At 44.1% G+C, this 22,190-nt stretch overlaps 1 protein-coding gene across 1 annotated transcript in view; it reads right to left on the bottom strand.

Annotated features, from left to right (window-relative positions):
• COL18A1 (collagen type XVIII alpha 1 chain) overlaps window positions 1-22,190 on the bottom strand; it is a 782,170-nt gene that overhangs the window by 74,034 nt on the left and 685,946 nt on the right. Inside the window, exons 24-26 of the mRNA XM_030210084.1 lie at window positions 16,396-16,540; window positions 16,221-16,285; window positions 15,077-15,205 (exon numbers count right to left, since the gene is read on the bottom strand). Of these exons, the coding sequence (XP_030065944.1) occupies window positions 15,077-15,205; window positions 16,221-16,285; window positions 16,396-16,540 (339 nt within the window). The remainder of the gene's footprint in view (window positions 1-15,076; window positions 15,206-16,220; window positions 16,286-16,395; window positions 16,541-22,190) is intronic.

Genomic DNA, 22,190 nt, shown 5'->3' with positions numbered 1-22,190 from the left:
CTCAATGGACCCTAGCTTCCCAGTGGGTTCAAGCCACCGGGAATCTAGAAGATGTCATCTGCCTCTCCACCAGTTGCCGCACTTCACTGCTCTGGTGGACCATCCGAACCAATTTGACCCTGGGACGTCCATTCCAAATTCCGCAGCCCACGAAGGTGCTGACGACGGATGCATCTCGCCTGGGGTGGGGAGCTCATGTCGATGGGCTTCACACCCAGGGTCTGTGGTCCCTCCAGGAAAAGGATCTGCAGATCAACCTCCTGGAGCTCCGAGCGATCTGGAACGCACTGAAGGCTTTCAGAGACCGGCTGTCCTACCAAATTATTCAAATTCGGACAGACAATCAGGTTGCAATGTATTACACCAACAAGCAGGGGGGCACCGGATCTCGCCCCTTGTGTCAGGAAGCCGTCGGCATGTGGCGGTGGGCTTGCCAGTTCGGCATGCTCCTCCAAGCCACATACCTGGCAGGTGTAAACAACAGTCTGGCCGACAGACTGAGCAGAGTCATGCAACCGCACGAGTGGTCGCTTCATTCCAGAGTGGTACGCAAGATCTTCCGAGAGTGGGGCACCCCCTCGGTGGACCTTTTCGCCTCTCAGACGAACCACAAGCTGCCTCTGTTCTATTCCAGACTACAGGCCCACGGCAGACTGGCGTCGGATGCCTTTCTCCTCTATTGGGGGACCGGCCTCCTGTATGCTTATCCTCCCATACCCTTGGTGGGGAAGACCTTACTGAAGCTCAAGCAAGACCACGGCACCATGATTCTGATAGCGCCCTTTTGGCCCCGTCAGATCTGGTTCCCTCTTCTTCTGGAGTTGTCCTCCGAAGAACCGTGGAGATTGGAGTGTTTTCCGACTCTCATTTCGCAGAACGACGGAGCGTTGCTGCACCCCAACCTTCAATCCCTGGCTCTCACGGCCTGGATGTTGAGGGCGTAGACTTCGCTGCGTTGGGTCTGTCTGAGGGTGTCTCCCGGGTCTTGCTTGCCTCTAGGAAGGATTCCACTAAAAAGAGTTACTTTTTCAAGTGGAGGAGGTTTGTCGTTTGGTGTGAGAGCAAGGCCCTAGAACCTCGTTCTTGCCCTGCACAGAACCTGCTTGAATACCTTCTGCACTTATCAGAGTCTGGCCTCAAGACCAACTCAGTAAGGAATCACCTTAGTGCGATTAGTGCTTACCATTATCGTGTGGAAGGTAAAGCCATCTCTGGAGAGCCTTTAGTCGTTCGATTCATGAGAGGTTTGCTTTTGTCAAAGCCCCCTATCAAGCCTCCTACTGTGTCATGGGATCTCAACGTCGTCCTCACCCAGCTGATGAAACCTCCTTTTGAGCCACTGAATACCTGCCATCTGAAGTACTTGACCTGGAAGGTCATTTTCTTGGTGGCAGTTACTTCAGCTCGTAGGGTCAGTGAGCTTCAAGCCCTGGTAGCTCATGCTCCATATACCAAATTTCATCACAACAGAGTAGTCCTCCGCACCCACCCAAAGTTCCTGCCAAAGGTGGTGTCGGAGTTCCATCTTAACCAGTCAATTGTCTTGCCAACATTCTTCCCCAGGCCGCATACCCGCCCTGCTGAACGTCAGTTGCACACATTGGACTGCAAGAGAGCATTGGCCTTCTACTTGGAGCGGACGCAGCCCCACAGACAGTCCGCCCAATTGTTTATTTCTTTTGACCCTAACAGGCTAGGGGTCGCTGTCGGGAAACGCACCATCTCCAATTGGCTAGCAGATTGCATTTCCTTCACTTACGCCCAGGCTGGGCTGGCTCTTGAGGGTCATGTCACGGCTCATAGTGTTAGAGCCATGGCAGCATCGGTGGCCCACTTGAAGTCAGCCACTATTGAAGAAATTTGCAAAGCTGCGACGTGGTCATCTGTCCACACATTCACATCACATTACTGCCTCCAGCAGGATACCCGACGCGACAGTCGGTTCGGGCAGTCGGTGCTGCAGAATCTGTTTGGGGTGTAAATCCAACTCCACCCTCCAGGACCCGAATTTATTCTGGTCAGGCTGCACTCTCAGTTAGTTGTTCTTCGTAGGTCAATTTCTGTTATACCCTCGCCGTTGCGAGGTTCAATTGACCTGGGTTCTTGTTTTGAGTGAGCCTGAGAGCTAGGGATACCCCAGTCGTGAGAACAAGCAGCCTGCTTGTCCTCGGAGAAAGTGAATGATACATACCTGTAGCAGGTGTTCTCCGAGGACAGCAGGCTGATTGTTCTCACCTACCCTCCCTCCTCCCCTTTGGAGTTGCGTTTTCATGTTGTTTTCTTGCTTGTCATTCAACTGGCGGGAACGGTCACGCACGAGCGGGAAGACGGCCGCGCATGCGCAGTGGGCGTGCCCCGCGTGCGGACCGCCCGCGAAGCTTCTTCCGGTTGGTGGGGGCTGCCGCGGACGTCACCCAGTCGTGAGAACAATCAGCCTGCTGTCCTCGAAGAACACCTGCTACAGGTATGTATCATTCACTCTCTCTGCCCCGGAATAGGTTACTTCCTGTTCCGGGACAGAGAGAGCAGTGAACCAGCGCGGAGCCGACACACCCCAGCAACGTGCAGTCGGGGCGGATCGGCCCTCCCGCCCGTCCCTCGCCGCAGGTATGGGCTCCGGGGGGGGGGGGGAGGTATGCGCTCCGGGGGGGGGGGGGGGGGGTGCGCCCCAGCGGGAGGAGGGTGCGCCGTGCTGCACCCGGGGGGGGGGGGGTCCGCAGCGGCAACCCGCCCCGGGTGTCAGCTCCCCTCGCTACGGCTCTGGAGCTAGTAGACCCCGGAGGAAAGCCAAACCAGAAAAGAGGGGGTAAACTGGATTGCAGCAGTCCAAAACTCTATTTATAGGGTGGAAGAAAGCTGTATATCTATGGGACACACTGAGAAAGGAATTGAAGGTAAAGACATGGAGCCAGGGAAAAACAAAAACCAGGAGCTTTCAAGACTCACAAGCCACACTTTTTTTTTTCAGGAAGACATGGACAAAACAGACCATATTGTTGAGATGAAAATGTTTACTTTCCCTGCCACTTTAAGCAGATAGTTTTTGCAAGAACTGTCTGACATGGAGCCCTTAGGTAGATGAGATAATACAGTTAATAAGAATCATTCGTAGAAAATGAGTTATGGCGCAGGACTCTGAATGCAAAGGGAGATGAGCAGAAGAAAACAGGAACTCTAAAAATTATAAAGAATTTCTTAGAAAACCTACATAAGTACATAAGTAGTGCCATACTGGGAAAGACCAAAGGTCCATCTAGCCCAGCATCCTGTCACCGACAGTGGCCAATCCAGGTCAAGGGCACCTGGCACGCTCCCCAAACGTAAAAACATTCCAGACAAGTTATACCTAAAAATGCGGAATTTTTCCAAGTCCATTTAATAGCGGTCTATGGACTTGTCCTTTAGGAATCTATCTAACCCCTTTTTAAACTCCGTCAAGCTAACCGCCCGTACCACGTTCTCCGGCAACGAATTCCAGAGTCTAATTACACGTTGGGTGAAGAAAAATTTTCTCCGATTCGTTTTAAATTTACCACACTGTAGCTTCAACTCATGCCCTCTAGTCCTAGTATTTTTGGATAGCGTGAACAGTCGCTTCACATCCACCCGATCCATTCCACTCATTTTATACACTTCTATCATATCTCCCCTCAGCCGTCTCTTCTCCAAGCTGAAAAGCCCTAGCCTTCTCAGCCTCTCTTCGTAGGAAAGTCGTCCCATCCCCACTATCATTTTCGTCGCCCTTCGCTGTACCTTTTCCAATTCTACTATATCTTTTTTGAGATACGGAGACCAGTACTGAACACAATACTCCAGGTGCGGTCGCACCATGGAGCGATACAACGGCATTATAACATCCGCACACCTGGACTCCATACCCTTCCTAATAACACCCAACATTCTATTCGCTTTCCTAGCCGCAGCAGCACACTGAGCAGAAGGTTTCAGCGTATCATCGACGACAACACCCAGATCCCTTTCTTGATCCGTAACTCCTAACGCGGAACCTTGCAAGACGTAGCTATAATTCGGGTTCCTCTTACCCACATGCATCACTTTGCACTTGTCAACATTGAACTTCATCTGCCACTTGCACGCCCATTCTCCCAGTCTCGCAAGGTCCTCCTGTAATCGTTCACATTCCTCCTGCGACTTGACGACCCTGAATAATTTTGTGTCATCGGCGAATTTAATTACCTCACTAGTTATTCCCATCTCTAGGTCATTTATAAATACATTAAAAAGCAACGGACCCAGCACAGACCCCTGCGGGACCCCACTAACTACCCTCCTCCACTGAGAATACTGGCCACGCAATCCTACTCTCTGCTTCCTATCTTTCAACCAGTTCTTAATCCATAATAATACCCTACCTCCGATTCCATGACTCTGCAATTTCTTCAGGAGTCTTTCGTGCGGCACTTTGTCAAACGCCTTCTGAAAATCCAGATATACAATATCAACGGCTCCCCATTGTCCACATGTTTGCTTACCCCCTCAAAAAAATGCATTAGATTGGTGAGGCAAGACTTCCCTTCACTAAATCCGTGCTGACTTTGTCTCATCAGTCCATGTTTTTGTATATGCTCTGCAATTTTATTCTTAATAATAGCCTCCACCATCTTGCCCGGCACCGACGTCAGACTCACCGATCTATAATTTCCCGGATCTCCTCTGGAACCCTTCTTAAAAATCGGAGTAACATTGGCTACCCCCCAGTCTTCCGGTACTACACTCGATTTTAGGGACAGATTGCATATTTCTAACAGTAGCTCCGCAAGTTCATTTTTTAGTTCTATTAATACTCTGGGATGAATACCATCAGGTCCCGGTGATTTACTACTCTTCAGCTTGCTGAACTGACCCATTACATCCTCCAAGGTTACAGAGAATTTGTTTAGTTTCTCCGACTCCCCCGCTTCAAATATTCTTTCCGGCACCGGTGTCCCCCCCAAATCCTCCTCGGTGAAGACCGAAGCAAAGAATTCATTTAATTTCTCCGCTACGGCTTTGTCCTCCTTGATCGCCCCTTTAACACCATTTTCGTCCAGCGGCCCAACCGACTCTTTGGCCGGTTTCCTGCTTTTAATGTATCTAAAAAAATTTTTACTATGTATTTTTGCTTCCAACGCTAATTTCTTCTCAAAGTCCTTTTTTGCCCTCCTTATCTCCGCTTTGCATTTGGCTTGGCATTCCTTATGATCTATCCTGTTACTTTCAGTTGGTTCTCTTCTCCACTTTCTGAAGGATTGTTTTTTGGCTCTAATGATTTCCTTTATCTTACTGTTTAGCCACGCCGGCTGACGTTTAGTCTTTTTTCCCTTTTTCCTAATACTTGGAATATATTTGTCCTGAACCTCCAGGATGGTGTTTTTAAACAGCATCCACGCCTGATGCAAGTTTTTTACTCTGCGAGCTGCTCCTTTCAGTCTTTTTTTCACCATTTTTCTCATTTTGTCGTAATCACCTTTTCTATAGTTAAACGCTAGCGTACTTGATTTCCTAGTTTCACTTCCTTCAATGCCAATATCAAAACCGATCATATTATGATCACTGTTATCAAGCGGCCCTCGTATCGTTACCCCCTGCACTAGATCATGAGCACCACTAAGGACTAAGTCTAGTATTTTTCCTTCTCTTGTCGGCTCCTGAACTAGCTGTTCCATGAAGCTGTCCTTGATTTCATCAAGAAATCTTATGTCCCTTGCGTGTACAGATGTTACATTAACCCAGTCTATATGCGGGTAATTGAAATCCCCCATTATTATTGTGTTGCCCAGTTTGTTTGCGTCCCTGATTTCCTTTAACATTTCCGCATCCGTCTGTTCGTCCTGGCCAGGCGGACGGTAGTACACTCCTATCACTATCCTTTTCCCCTTTGCACATGGAATTTCAATCCACAGTGATTCCAAGGAGTGTTTTGTTTCCTGCAGAATTTTCAATCTATTTGATTCAAGGCTCTCGTTAATATACAATGCTACCCCTCCACCAATCCGATTCACCCTATCACTACGATATAATTTGTACCCCGGTATGACAGTGTCCCACTGGTTATCCTCCTTCCACCAGGTCTCAGAGATGCCTATTATATCTAATTTTTCATTTAGTGCAATATATTCCAACTCCCCTAGAGAAAAGAGGACCAGAAAGAGTATGATAGTCTACCAAAAAAACTGGGTCAACTAGTTATCATTATCATCACTGTATAGTGCTTTACAGAGACACCTAAGACATAGCCAATTCCCTGCCCCTTGGAGCTTACAATCAGAAACTTTCACATACAAAATTGGCACTTATGCATGCATATCCTCTAGGGATGCCACTCTTATTTTGAAATTGTTTCTTTTTTTTTTTTTTTTTAAATAACTGTTCCCAGTGGCAATAAATACACATGCATCTTTGGCGATGATTAGGAAAGGCTAGGATTTAGGAAAGGCTCCACATTTATAAAAATTTTCAGGGTTGGGCACTAGTTTTCTGACTGAGCTCTCGTGCCCAGTTTTGGCACTGCCCTTTGAGTCCACAGATGACCATCATGGACCAATCATGCACTATCTGTCCAGATCATAACAATGAGGGGTCTTGTGGGCATCCAGCAAGAACAGCTTATTAGCCAGCACCAAACTCCCCTCTATGTAACATAGTAGATGACAGCAGATAAAGACCTGTACAGTCCATCTAGTCTGCCCAACAAGATAAACTTGTATGTGCTACTTTATATGTATACCTGACCTTGATTTGTCCTTGCCATTTTCAGAGCACAGACCGTAGAAGTCTGCCCAGCACTAGTTTTGCTTCCCAATTACCGGCTCTGCCACCCAATCTCGGCTAAGCTTCTGTGGATCCATTCCTTCTGAACAGGATTCCTTTGTGTTTATCCCATGCTTATTTGAATTCTGTTACCGTTTTCATTTCCACCACCTCCCGCGGGAGGGCATTCCAAGTATCCACCACTCTCTCCATGAAAAAATACTTCCTGAAATTTTTCCTGGGTCTGCCCCCCTTCATCCTCAATTCATGTCCTCTAGTTCTACCACCTTCCTGTCTCTGGAAAAGGTTTGTTTGCAGATTAATACCTTTCAAATATTTGAACATCTGTATCATATTACCACTGTTTCTCCTTTCCTCCAGGGTATACATGTTCAGGTCAGCAAGTCTCTCCTCATACGTCTTGTAACACAAATCCCATACCATTTTTGTAGCTTGACTTTGAACCGTTTCAAGTCTTTTTACATCCTTAGCAAGATATGGCCTCCAAAACTGAACACAATATTCCAGGTGGGGCCTCACCAACAACTTGTACAGGGGCATCAACACCTCCTTTCTTCTGCTGGTCACACTTTTCTCTATACAGACTAGCATCCTTCTGATTATGTCCACCGCCTTGTCACATTGTTTCGTCACCTTCAGATCCCACATACTATCACCCCAAGATCTCTCTCCCTGTCTGTGCATATCAGACTCTCACCACCTAACATATATGTCTCCCTTGAATTTCTACTCCCTAAGTGCATCACTTTGCAAATCTTTGCATTGAATTTTTGCAATTCTTCTAGCTTCTGCAGATCCTTTTTCATGTTTTCCACTGCCTCCGGGGTGTCCACTCTCTTACAAATCTTGGTATCAGCCGCAAAAAGGCAAACTTGACCTTCTAACCCTTTGGCAATGTCACCAATCCTTGAGGCACTCCACTACTCACCTTTCCCTCCTCCGAGTGAATTCCATTAACCACCACCTTCTAGCGTTTGTCAACCAGTTCCTAATCCAGTTCACCACATTGGATCCTATCTTCAGCCTGTCAAGTTTATTCAAGAGCGTCCTGTGAGGAACTCTGTCAAAGGCTTTGCTGAAATCTAAATAGATTACATCTATCACACGTCCTTCATTCAATTCTCTGGTTACCCAGTCAAAAAATTCAATGAGATTTGTTTGGCACGATTTACCTTTGGTAAAACCATGTTGTCTCGGATCTTGCAACTTATTGGATTCCAAGAAATTCGCTATCCTTTCCGTCAGCATCGCTTCCATTACTTTTCCAAAAACCGAGGTGAGGCTTACCAGCCTGTAGTTTCCAGCTTCTTCTGTGTCACCATTTTTCTGAAGAGGGACCACATCAGCTCTTCTCCAATCCCATGGAACCTCCCCCGTCTCGAAGGAGTTATTAAACAAATCTTTAAGAGGACGCGCAAGAACCTCCCTGAGCTCTCTCAATATCCTGGGATGGATCCCGTTTGGTCCCATAGTTTTATCCACCTTTAGATTTTCAAGTTGTTCATAAACACTCTTTTCTGTGAACGGTGCTATATCGGCTCCATTCTCATATGTACTTTGCAAGTCAATTATGGCCCTTGTACAGGAATTTCTTCTGTGAAAAGAGAACAGAGGTATTTGTTTAGCAAATTTGCTTTTTCTTCATCATTTTCCACATAGTGGCTCATAGCAACTTTCAGTCTCACAATTCCATTTTTAGTACATAAGTACATAAGTATTGCCATACTTGGACAGACCAAAGGTTCATCAAGTCCAGCATCCTGTTTCCATGGTCAATCCAGGTCACAAGTACCTGGCAAGATCCCATAACAGTACAATACATTTTATGCTGCTTGTCCTTGAAAAACTTGAAGTGGATTTTCCCAAGTCCATCTTAATAATGGCTTATGGACTTTTTTTTTTTAGGAAGATATCAAAATCTTTTTAAACTCTGCTAAGCTAATCACTTTTACCACATTCTCTGGCAACGAATTCCAAAGTTTAATTATATGTTGAGTGAAGAAATACTTTCTCTGATTTGTTTTAAATTTACTGCTTTGTAGCTTCATTGTGTGCCCCCTAGTCCTAGTATTTTTGGAAAGAGTAAACAAGCGATTCACGTCTACCCATTCCACTCATTATTTTATAAACCTCTATCATATCTCCCCTCAGCCGTCTTTTCTCCAAGCTGAAGAGCCCTAGCCGCTTCAGCCTTTCCTCATAGGGAAGGCGTCCCATCCCCTTTATCATTTTCGTTGCCCTTCTCTGTACCTTTTCTAATTCCTCTATATCTTTTTTGAGATGTGGCGACCAGAATGGAACACAATATTCAAGGTGCGGTCGCACCAGGGAGCAATAGAAGGGCATTATAACGTCCTCATTTTTGTTTTCCATTCTTTTCCTAATAATACCTAACATTCTATTTGCATTCTTAGCCGCAGCAGCACACTGAGCAGAGGGTTTCAACATATCATCAACGACGATGCCTAGATCCCTGTCTTGGTCGGTGACTCCTAATGTGAAACCTTGCATTATGTAGCTATAATTCAGGTTCCTCTTTCCCACATGCATCACTTTGCACTTGCTCACATTAAATGTCATCTGCCGTTTAGATGCCCTGTCTACCAGTCTCGTAAGGTCTTCCTCCTTTCACTAATATACCTGAAAAAGATTTTGTCGCCCCTCCTTACATTTCTAGCCATTTGTTCTTCCGCTTGTGCTTTCGTATGTCCTCCCAGCCTATCAGTTCCTTCTGCAGAAATTCCTCCATTTTGACTTTTGAGTGCCTGCCCTCCACTTCGGCTGTTATATCAAATCAAGCTGTTTGATGGTCACTGCTGCCCAGGTGGGCACCCACTTGGACATTTGACACACTTTCCCCATTTGTGAGCACCAGATCCAGTGTCGCTCCCTCCCTCATGGGCTCCGTCACCATTTGTCTGAGCAGAGCACTTTGACAAGCATCCACGATCTCTCTACTTCTTTCTGATTCCGCAGATGGAACTTTCCAATATGCATCCGGCAGATTGAAATCTCCCAGCAATAGCACCTCTCTTTTCTTTCCCAACTTTTGGATATCTGTAATCAGATCTTTATCTAGTGCCTCCGATTGTGTCAGAGGTCTGTAGACAACACCCATGTGGACAGAGGTTCCATCACCTCTTTTTAAGGTGATCCATATCGCTTCTTCCTTTCCCAAGGCCCCTGTCATTTCAGTTGCCGCAATATCATTTCTCACATACAGAGATACTCCTCCACCTTTACGACCATCTCTATCCTTCCTAAATAGATTACAGCCTGGTATGTTTGCATCCCATTCATGGGAATCATTGAGCCATGTCTCTGTGATTGCAGCAATGTCTAAGACTGCCTCTAACATCAGGGCATGCAGATCATGAACTTTGTTGCTTAGACTGTGAGCATTTGTGGTCATCGTTTTCCATCTACATTTCAGTGGCATTTTTGTCTTCTGTTTAGTTTTTAATTTAGTCTCGCTTCCTGCTGTGTTGGTAAGAAGTGATTTGCTAAGATTGTTGTTTTCATTGCTTTCTTTTCTACTGTCACATCTTGAAGTGACCTGCCTATGGTTCAAAGATGTTCCTGGAGACACTGTCTCTGTGAGGCACACTCCTACACACCTTCCCAGGAGATAACTGGAAGCATAGAAGCCAACTCTGTGGGTACTTGAGCACCCCCCAATATTGAGAAAATTCCTTGTATATGTCCAGGGAGGGGTTATTTCCATTGGGCTTAGTACCCTCAATAATTTTGAAAGGTTGGCTCCTATGACTGGAAGTCTAGTTTCATGTAAACATGTCCTTGGATGAAGTCACAGCTGTGATATGAAGTTGTTTCCTATTGTATGAACATATTAGAGGAAATACCTTTGAAAAGCTATCCTATATGAAAGCTTGGGAACATGATCTTAAACAGGAATTTAGTAGGTGAGAATGGAAGAAAATGTGCGTGGAGGTTAAAAAGGCTTCTGTATGTGTGCTGGTCAAGGAAAATGCATATAAAGTCATGAGTCGCTGGTACTATACACCAGATAGAATAAAAACAATGTACCCAAATGCCTCCGATATATGCTGGAGGTGTGGGGAGGGGAAAGGAACATACTTTCATATCTGGTGGGAATGCTCGATTATACAGGATTTTTGGGAAACGGTCACGGGATTAATCACACTAGCAATAGGGGCTCAGTTTCCTTGTAATCCCAAATGGTGCTTGTTGGGCTATGGGAATAAGGGGGGGGGGGGAAGGCATGGCAAACCAGAATAAAGCGTATGTGCCTGGCAGCAGCTAAAACAACTATAGCATTGAAATGGAAACCAAGAACAGGCCCTACGAGACGAGACTGGAAAGACAAACTATACTTACTGATGGGAATGGAAAAAATGACAGACAGACGCAGGGGAAAATATAAGTCTAGTGCAGAGGAATGGTTACAATTGAAGGGGGTAATGAGGGGGGAAGAGGGTGGTGTGGGGGGGGGGGGGAATAAAGGGGAGGGAAAAAAATGAATGTTGACACTGCTTGAATGTTGATGTTATTGATATATGTAGGAGAATTGTTCTCCATTACTCTCTTTTGTTGAAGCATTAATAAAAAGTTTTACAAATTAAAAAAAAAGAAGAAGTTGTTTCCTTGGTAGAAAAGCTGGTTCATGTTGTATTGAGGCCTCAAGCTGCAAAATTCATATTGGTTCAGTAAAGATGGTTGAGGCCTAACCAGGCCTCAGACCAGCAAAGGTAAGTTAGCAGAAAAATCCCCTATAGGGCAAAAGAATACACATCCTTGTCCAAATATTTACATTTATACATGAGAACCCCTGGTACTTAACTCACTGGAAGTCATCAGACTGTCTAAAACATATAATCCCAGAGCGATCTATGTCTTTATTGATGTATATGTTTGAGCCTTAAGGCTTGGCTGTTTGGACAGATATTCCAGAATTAACTATTTTTAGTCCTATTAGTATAAAATTATACCGTACACTGAGAATATTTTGGACTCTAAAAAGTGTAATGACTTTTTAGGGCTGTGTGTAATAAATGAAATATGTTTGCATATTGGTGCTGGTAATTGATTAGGTATATTTTATCATGGTTGTTTCATTTTTGATGTTGGTTTTCAGATTATTTTGATTTTATGTCTTCTTGAATTATTTGTGTCTGTGATGCATATCACCTTGTGCAGTACTTGGAAAGGTGTTTAATAAGTATTACCAGGGCTTTTTTTGAGGGGGTACTTGGGGGTACTGAGTACTGGCACCTTTTCCATTGTCTGCTAAAATTGACCTGTGGTCCTCATATTTAATGAAAGAGCTCATGCTCTAAATACAAATACTGTCTTGTCATAGATTATATAACTGGTTGCAGGGGGCCTAGCTATTGTGGGGTGGGTCCCTCAGTGATCACCTCACCCCTGAAGGGTGGCCTGGCATTTGAGTACCAGCACCTTTTTCGCTAGAAAAAATGCACTGAGTATTACAAGCCTGGACTAAATTCATTACACTGACAGTGCCTATAATGTTACCTCTAGGCAGGGCTTTTTTTGAGGGGGTACTGAGTACCAGCACCTTTTCCATTGTCTGCTAAAACTGACCCATGGAATCCAAGTTTTAATGATAGACCTCAGGGTCTACACACCAATTCTGTCTCATCATAGATTCTGTGACTGGTTGGAGGGGGCCTGGCTATTATGGGGTGGGTCCCTCCGTGATCACCCCACTCTTGAAGGGTGGACTAGCATTTGAGTACCGGCACCTTTTTTGCTAGAAAAAACACACTGCCTCTAGGTCTGGTAAACAGTGAAGGGATCATTTTCAATAGAGTCCTCAAACCCCCCCCCCCCCCCCCCCCAACAAGTGCAAAGCCTGCACACAATTCTACAGACCAAACCTTCAAAAAGATATAAACAAGAAAGAGTCGGGTTCAGAGAAAGGTCAATGGTCTTCATCATAAAGTAAATGGGGACAGACAAAGATTTCAATATGTATATTTTGGAATAAAAGCAGGAGAAGGGAGATATGATAGAGACATTTAAATACCTCACTGGAATAAATATACAGGAGGTAGGCTTCTTTCAGTTGAAAAGAAGCTCAGGAACAAGGGGGAATAAAGGTAAAAGGGGATAAACTCAGGAGTAAATTAAAGAAATATTTCTTTATAGAGAGGATGGCGGATGCATGGAACAGCTTCCCAGAGATGGTAGTGGAGATGAGAACTGTATCTGAATTCAAGAAAGAATGAGAGATGCACGAGGATCTCTAAGGGAGGGGATTGAAGACGTAGAAAAACATAGAAACAGATAGCAGATAAAGGCCAAATGGCACATCCAGTCTGCCCATCCACAGCACACACAATCTCTTCCTCTCCCTAAGAGATCCTCAATGCCTGTCCCACGCTTTCTTGAATTCAGACTCAGACTTTGTCTCCACCACCTCCACTGGGATGCTATTGCATGCATCTGCCACCTATATGGTCTTTATCTGCTATCATTTTCTCTGTTTCTCTGCACCCACTTACTTTATGAAGATTTTGAAAGCCAATAGGTAATTTTCCATTTGAAAATCACCCATGGGTACATCTGGCTATGTCTCTGCACCTGCTTTTTGTGTGTTATAAATTTGTTTTTGAAATACCGTGCATACATTTGAAAATTCAATGTACACATGCTGTTTCCTAATAGAGTCAAAAAACATGACCCTAGGAATGCTATTTATTAACCCAGCTAAAAGTATATAATGCCATGGAATCTGGAACTTACTTTTAGCTGGATCAAATGTGCACAATTTTCAAATGACTTTTGAAGGTAGGACCTTCATTACATGCATTCCCCAGCTATATTTTGGAAGCATTAGAAAATAATTACATAAAAAGCATTATTCAGCTTAGAAAAAGAACACCATTACTCAGATAAGACAGTTAACACAGTCACTCAGGAAGGAGGAAAGGGATGGAAAACAAACACGAGGATGTTATAATGCCGTTGTATCGCTCCATGGTGCGACCGCACCTCGAGTATTGTGTCCAACTCTGGTCACCAAATCTCAAAAAAGATATAAAGGAATTAGAAAAGGTGCAGAGAAGGGCGACGAGAATGATAAAGGGAATGAAACGTCTTCCCTATGAGGAAAGGCTGAGAAGATTAGGGCTCTTCAGCTTGGAGAAAAGGCGGCTGAGGGGTGATATGATAGAAGTCTACAAGATAATGAGCGGAGTAGAGCGGACAGATGTGAAGCGATTGTTTACACTTTCAAACAACAACAAAACCAGGGGACACAAGATGAAGCTAGAATATGGTAGATTTAAAACAAATAGGAGAATTTTTTTCTTTACTCAGCGTGTAGTTAGACGAACTCGTTGCCAGAGAATGTAGTGACAGCAGCTGGCCTTACGGAATTTAAAGGAGGTTTGGACAGATTCCTGAGGGAAAAGTCCATTGAACATTTTTTTTTTTTGGGGGGGGGGGGGGGTTGCCGGGTTTTTGAAGCCTGGATTGGCCGTTGTTGGAGACAGGATGCTGGGCTTGATGGACCCTTGGTCTTTCCCAGTATGGTGGTGCTTATGTACTAATGCACGTGGTTTGTATTTTATAAATCTATACTCCAATGTGATTTTGTGATCTGTGGATGATCATCAATGTATTCTTCCCCCGTTAAAGGCCCATTATGAAAGCCCTCGAGCCTGGCTCCAAGATTGTGGAATGAGTTACCAGAATATATTAGATCAGAACCTTCTTTTTTCAATTTTAAAACCTGCTTAAAAACGTACCTTTTTGAACTGGCTTATGGACTGGTAAAGTCTTGAATTCTCTTTTGAGTTGTTGGGGCTGAATGAATAGAAAGTGCACTGCTTGTCAGTTCTCTTTCTCTCTATACCTGTTTTAAACCTTTTACTTACCCCCTCCTGAGTGACTGTGTTAACTGTCTTACCTGAGTAATGGTGTTCTTTTTCTAAGGTGAATAATGCTTTTTATGTAATTGTAAACCACTATGATCAGATTCTGGCAGGCGGTATATCAAATGCTTGAATAACCAAAAACAAAAACCCACAAAAAACAAAAAAAACATATTTCTTAGTTTCCATAAAAATTCTACCAATTTTCCAAGGGAAAGCATAAGTTTTTTACTTTTGACATTTATTGCAAAATCCAAGAAAAAATTATCCACAGGCTTTGTATGAAAGGGGACAGTTTAAAATTCTCTTAATTTACCAAGATAAACTGTATCAGCATTTTTGGACATATAAGTGACACTTTTCTTGGTCTTATCAGGTTCGACCCTAATATATTTTAGATTCTTCCCAGACTTCATACTCACCAGGATTTTTCGAAATCCATCTCGTACACGCACATAGAGCTCTGTCCTTTCCAGCACCAAAATAAGGGAACCCTCCTGCAGTCTGCGGCTCAGGCTTAACATAGTCTGGAAGGATTGCAAAACTGTGACCTGTCCAGAAATAATACGCAAGCAACATAAGAATAACAAGATGAAGAAGTTAATTGCAACACACAAACCAGTATACTTCATTGTAATTCTCATCCTCTGATAGAATTAAGACAAAATGGAATATTTGTGAGCCATGTTATATGTGTTAATTGAAGAATGCTTTGGAGGCTAATGTGCTGCCAGACCTTCTGTTTCATTTGAACTCAGCTTTAAATCCCTTTAAAGAAGAAATATGTTTGTAAAATTGAGATATAAAGAAGAAAACACCTGCAATTGAGCTGCAAGCACATGTGATTCAGCACAGCCAAAGCTGCAAAGTCTGTGCTAAATGAAACAGTAATTTCAAAACATGGGCAACTTGAAATAAGGTGAAAAAGCCTAACCAAGTATACTACAAGAGAAAAATAAAACGAATTCAGACTGAATTTACCTGAGAATCAACAAGTCAGAAAAAATAGTAGTTCAACTGGTCCATCAAGCATCCTCCTCAATGATAATGCAGACTGACATTGAGTGTGTCCAGCAGCACATGGCAAGCCTTCCACAAATGCTCAAAGCTTTCGTAAAAAGTCCTGGAAGTGTTTGCTGATCACTGAATTTAAGGCAGGTCATGTGAGCCACAAGCATGAAGAATTGTTCCTATTTGTATTCATGAAGAGGCAACTTTCTGGAAAAGTGTGCTTTGCCAGAGGAACAGGGTGCCCCTAACATAGGTTGAGCAACACCAATGGGGGTGGAAGTGAGGAGAGATCCAAATGACCAAGGCAAATAAGGAGTAAGAGCGTACAAGAGTATATTTGCCAAAAAAGACTGATACAAAGACCCTACATGGGCCGTGTTTCGGCTCAAAGTCTTTGTCAGGGGTCTATAAAGCAAGGCAATCAGACAGGGCCTCAATCAGAGACAGTGTGAACACCTTTACAGAAGAGACAGTGTGAATTGCCAGGAGTTAAGAATAGAGTATACACAATCATGATGCTTGCCTCTTGTGTAATCTACTAAATTGAGTTCTTACCCCTGAAGATGATCCTGGAGTTCCAGGAGGACCTGGTGGCCCAGGTGGCCCCGGAATACTGATAGCTAGAAAAAAAAATCAGATTTAACAAATGATACAGCAGACTTGGATTCAGATTTTTCAAAGTCTTCAGCAACTAGTCCAATGCAAGTTTATTTTCTAAATCCATATTTACTCTGTCTGTGAGGTCCAGGAAATGAGGGAGGTCCTGGTGGACCAGGAGGTCCTGGAGAACCTGGTCTTCCTTCATATCCAATCCCTGGTGGACCTTGTGGTCCTGGAGGGCCCGGTAGTCCTCTTACACTTTCTCCCTGAGGACCCTAAGAAAGAACAAAAATAGGAAATAAATATCTTTCGTTTCAATAATACGGTCGGGGATGCCCAAATCTCAACATTTAGGTCGACCTTAGAGATGGTCGACCTAAATGTTGAGATGGTCGTCCTTAGAGATAGGCGACCTTGGTTTTCGCCGATAATGGCCCATCTCAAAAACGACCAAATCCAAGGCATTTGGTCATGGGAGGAGCCAGCATTCGTAGTGCACTGGTCCCCCTCACATGCCAGGACACCAACCACCCTAGGTGGCACTGCAGTGGACTTCACAAATTGCTCCCAGGTGCATAGCTCCCTTACCTTCGGTGCTGAGACCCCCAAAACCCACTCCCCACAACTGTACACCACTACCATAGACCTTAGGGATGAAGGGGGGCACCTACATGTGGGTATAGTGGGTTTCGGGTGGGTTTTGGAGGGCTCAAATTTACCACCACAATTGTAACAGGTGGGGGGGGGGGGATGGGCCTGGGTCCGCTTGTCTGAAGTGCACTGCACCCACTAAAAAGTGCTCCAGGGACCTGCATATTGCTGTGATGGAGCTGGGTATGACATTTGAGGCTGGCAAAAAATGTTTTGTTTTTTTTTAATTATTTTGGGTAGGAGGGGGTTGGTGACCACTGGGGGAGTAAGGGGAGGTCATCCCCGATTCCCTCCGGTGGTCATCTGGTGAGTTTGGGCACCTTTTTGAGGTTGGTCGTGAAAAAAAAGGGACCAAGTAAAGTCGACCAAATGCTGGTCAGGGATGCCCTTTTTTTTTCCATTATCAACCGAGGACGCCCATCTCTTAACCACGCCCCGTCCTAGCTTCGCTGCCGACACGCCCCCATGAACTTTGGTCATCCCCGCAACGGAAAGCAGTTGAGGACGCCCAAAATTGGCTTTCGATTATGCAGATTTGGGCGACCCTGAGAGAAGGACGCCCATCTCCCCGATTTGTGTCGAAATATGGGCGCCCTTCTCTTTCGATTATGCCCCTGACAGTGATCTTTCCCAATCCCTCTGGATTTTTCTTTGTTTTCTGTCATGTTTTTGGAGGCACTTTCATTAATAACACTGCTTTATTTTTTATATTTTTCCCTTCGGTCTCCAATCCTGCTCTGATGGCACCACAGGTGTCACAGATACCAGTGATATGGAGTCGGCATCCTTTATCGAACTTCTCAAATTCTTATAGATCTAGATATTTGGTGCCCTGTGTGCGTACTTTCCAATCCCCGTAGTTTAACTCAACCCTTTTGATGGTGTTGCTGAATTGCAGGTTAGTAAAACAGAAACATGCATTTATTCAGGATTTTCTGAGGTCATATCATCATGACTTTTTCGCCTTAACAGAAACTTGGTTTCTGCCAGGTGAGGAGTCTTATGTGTTTCAATGTTTGCCTTCTGGGTATTCAAGTTGGCTACTCTTCTCGAATAGGTAGACGTGGGGGGAGGTTTAGCATTTATATATTCTTTTACTTTCTCAGTCAAATAGATTGTAGCCCTGGACTTCCTTATCTGGAACTCCTTTTGATAGAGATCACTTCCCTCTGTCTGCTTCCACATTCTTCTTTTTTATTTTGCCCCATCATTGAAAAATGAAGACTGGGAACTGGTTTACCAATCTTTAGCAGATGCTGCAATGAAATATCCAAATCTCCAATCTCTTGGTTTTAGGAGATTTCAATATTCACTTGGATGATCTAACCCCTCCCCCATTCTTCTCATTTTTTGGAAATGATATCGCTTGACTTAGTCATGTTCAATTCATCAACTTGTTTTCAAGCTTTCTGCTTTTCAAGCTATTCCAGTTTCATGGTCTGATCATTTTTTTCTGCATTTCAAATTATCTATACTTAAGCAGATTAATATTTACACTATTAAACAGACCCATGGCCTTAGGCAGATTGATCCTCTTTCTCTTCCCTCTCTTTCACATAATTTCAGAGCAGCCTGTAGACCAGGTTTCTGCTTGGAATGACTCTTTCATAGGGCCCTGGATAACATTTGCTCCTTTAAGGTTTGCTTCTGTGCAACTGATGAAAAGCCATCCTTGGTTTCATCCTGGTCTAAAATTATGTCAGCAGCAGGCGCGTAAAGTGGAGCGTCAATGGCATAAATTAAGAACTGCGGATTTGCTGCGAAAATGCAGACAAAACCAACATTATTTGACACCACTTAGATTAGTAAAGAAGTCCTATTTCTAAACTCAAATTCAACTTACCTCTAATTCTTCAAAACGACTTTTTTTTCTATTCTAAAAACACTAACAACTAAGCCAGGTGATAGCGCACCTTAACATACAACTTCTAATGTCTTAGCCGGTTTCTTCGTTTCAAAAACTGAGAAACTTAAGGAAGCATTTTTCCCCTCCCCCTTCTGGTTTGCCCTTGGTTATTCTTTCTTCTGATTCCCTAACTCTATCAGCTTCTTGGGCATCTTTTAATCTTCCATCTTTTGCTTCATTCCAGGATACATTGTCACATTGGCATGTGACATATTGTCCTTTGGATCCTTTTCCCTTGAACTGATTGAAAATACTATCTCTGGGACTACTGCCTTTCTTTTCTCTATGATAAATAGTTTGAATGAGGTTGTTTTTCCTGCAATTCTGAAGGAAGATTTGGTTAAGCCCATTCTAAAGAAATCTACATTGGATCCCCTTTTACCAGATTTGGTTAAGCCCATTCTAAAGAAATCTACATTGGATCCCCTTTTACCTAGTAACTATTGCCAAGTCTCCAATCTTCTAATTTTGGCAAAAGTATTGGAAACAGTTGTTTTTTTTCTCAGCTCCCTGCTTACTCTGAATCTATTATATCCTCTTCACCCATGCCAATCAGGTTTTCAGTAAGGATACAGCACGGAGATGGTTATTACAGCTCTTTTGAGTGAACTTCATTCTCGTTTGAAACAGGGTCAGATTGCACTTATCGCATCTCTTGATCTATCAGTAGCATTCGATCTGATAGATCATGGTCTTTTACTTCAGCGATTACACTCTCGGTATAATGGGTACAGTCTTTAAATGGTTTTCTTTTATAAAGATCACTCATTTAGGGCTTCTCAATCCATTTCCACTTCATCATCTCACTCTCCTTTTTGTGGTGTTCCACATGGTTCAATATTGTCCCCTATATTATTTAATCTGTATGTTAGTCCTCTACCATTCCTTATTCAATCTTTTGGAATTCACTCTTATTCCTATGCAGATGATTTTCTACTTTTTTTATTATATAAATCCATATCAAATTAACTTAAAACCAATTCAACAGTGTCTCCATGACATTGCCAGGTGGCATAATGTCCATCGCCTTGTCCTTAATTCATATAAAACAACTGGTATCTGGAAGAACAAATGGCTAGAAATGTAAGGAGGGGTGACAAAAATTTCTTCAGGTATATAAGTGAAAGGAGAATGACTAAAAAGGGAATTGTGAGACTAAAAGATACTGCGAACCGCAATGTGGATAATGATGAAGAAAAAGCAAATTTGCTAAATAGATACTTTTGTTCTGTTTTCACAGAAGAAAATCCTGGAGAAGGACCGCGATGGACTGCAAAAAGTATAAGTGAGATTGAAGTGGATAGAGCACCGTTCACGGAAGAGAGTGTGTATGAACAGCTTGAAAAGCTAAAGGTGGATAAAGCCATGGGACCGGATGGGATCCACCCCAGGGATATTGAGGGAGCTCAGAGAGGTTCTGGCGGGTCCACTTAAAGATTTGTTTAACATATCCTTGCAGACGGGCGAGGTTCCGAAGGATTGGAGAACGGCGGAGGTGGTTCCTCTTCACAAGAGTGGTGATAGGGAAGAAGCTGGAAACTACAGGCCGGTAAGCCTCACTTCAATTATTGGAAAAATAATGGAAGCGATGCTGAAGGAAAGGATAGTGAATTTCCTGGAAGCCAATAAGTTGCAAGATCCGAGACAACATGGTTTTACCAAAGGGAAATCGAGCCAAATGAATCTCATTGAGTTCTTTGATTGGGTGACAGGAGAATTGAATCAGGGACGAGCTATGGAAGTAGTCTACTTAGATTTCAGCAAAGCTTTTGACACGGTTCCCCACAGGAGGCTCTTAAATAAACTGGAAGGGCTGAAGTTAGGACCCGAAGTGGTGAACTGGATTAGGAACTGGTTGACGGACAGAAGCCAGAGGGTGGTGGTGAATGGAATTCGCTCGGAGGAGGGAAATGTGAGTAGTGGTGTGCCTCAGGGATGGGTGCTGGGACCGATTCTGTTCAATATATTTGTGAGTGACATTGCCGAAGTGTTAGAAGGTAAAGTTTGCCTATTTGCAGATGATACTAAGATCTGCAACAGAGTGGACACCTGGGAGGGAGTGGAAAACATGAAAAAGGATCTGAGGAAGCTAGAAGAATGGTCTAAGGTTTGGCAATTAAAATTCAATGCGAAGAAATGCAAAGTGATGCACTTAGGGAATAGAAACCCTCGGGAGATGTATGTGTTAGGCGGGGAGAATCTGATAGGTTCGGACGGGGAGAGGGATCTTGGGGTGATAGTATCTGAGGATCTGAAGGCAACGAAACAGTGTGACAAGGCGGTGGCCGTAGCTAGAAGGTTGTTAGGCTGTATAGAGAGAGGTGTGACCAGCAGAAGATAGGAGGTGTTGATGCCCCTGTATAAGTCGTTGGTGAGGCCCCACCTAGAGTATTGTGTTCAGTTTTGGAGGCCGTACCTTGCGAAGGATGTAAAAAGAATTGAAGCGGTGCAAAGAAAAGCTACGAGAATGGTAAGGGATTTGCGTTACAAGACGTATGAGGAGAGACTTGATGACCTGAACATGTATACTCTGGAAGAAAGGAGAAACAGGGGTGATATGATACAGACGTTCAAATATTTGAAAAGTATTAATCCGCAAACGAACCTTTTCCGGAGGTGCGAAGGCAGTAGAACGAGAGGACATGAAATGAGATTGAAGGGGGGCAGACTCAAGAAAAATGTCAGGAAGTATTTTTTCACGGAGAGAGTAGTGGATGCTTGGAATGCCCTCCCGCGGGAGGTGGTGGAAATGAAAACAGTAACAGAATTCAAACACGCGTGGGATAAACATAAAGGAATCCTATTCAGAAGGAATGGATCCTAAGGAGCTTAGCCGAGATTGGGTGGCAGAGCCAGCCGGTGGTGGGAGGCGAGGATAGTGCTGGGCAGACTTATACGGTCTGTGCCAGAGCCTGTGGTGGGAGGCGGGGCTGGTGGTTGGGAGGCGGGGATAGTGCTGGACAGACTTATACGGTCTGTGCCCTGAAGAGGACAGGTACAAATCAAAGTAGGGTATACACAAAAAGTAGCACATATGAGTTTGTCTTGTTGGGCAGACTGGATGGACCATGCAGGTCTTTTTCTGCCGTCATTTACTATGTTACTATGTTACTATGGTATCTGGACCAGTGGCGTAGCCAAGGGTGGGCTTGGGTGGGCCCAGGCCCACCCACTTTGGGTTCAGGCCCACCCAGTAGCAGCATACCTATGATGTGGCTGGCAGGGATCCCCAAGCCCCACCAGCCGAAAACTCCCAACAAGTGTCCCTCCTGCATACCTTGTAAGTAGCAGATCTTCGCCTGCAGTGAGCAGTGACATACATACTGCTCACACCGGCCCCACAGCCTTCCCTCTGATGTACTTCTGCC

Source organism: Microcaecilia unicolor, chromosome 7, assembly GCF_901765095.1.
Source record: "Microcaecilia unicolor chromosome 7, aMicUni1.1, whole genome shotgun sequence".
Lineage (NCBI taxonomy): Eukaryota > Metazoa > Chordata > Amphibia > Gymnophiona > Siphonopidae > Microcaecilia > Microcaecilia unicolor.
Note: the sequence above shows the minus strand (reverse complement) of the source record. Positions and strands in the feature narration are given on the sequence as shown.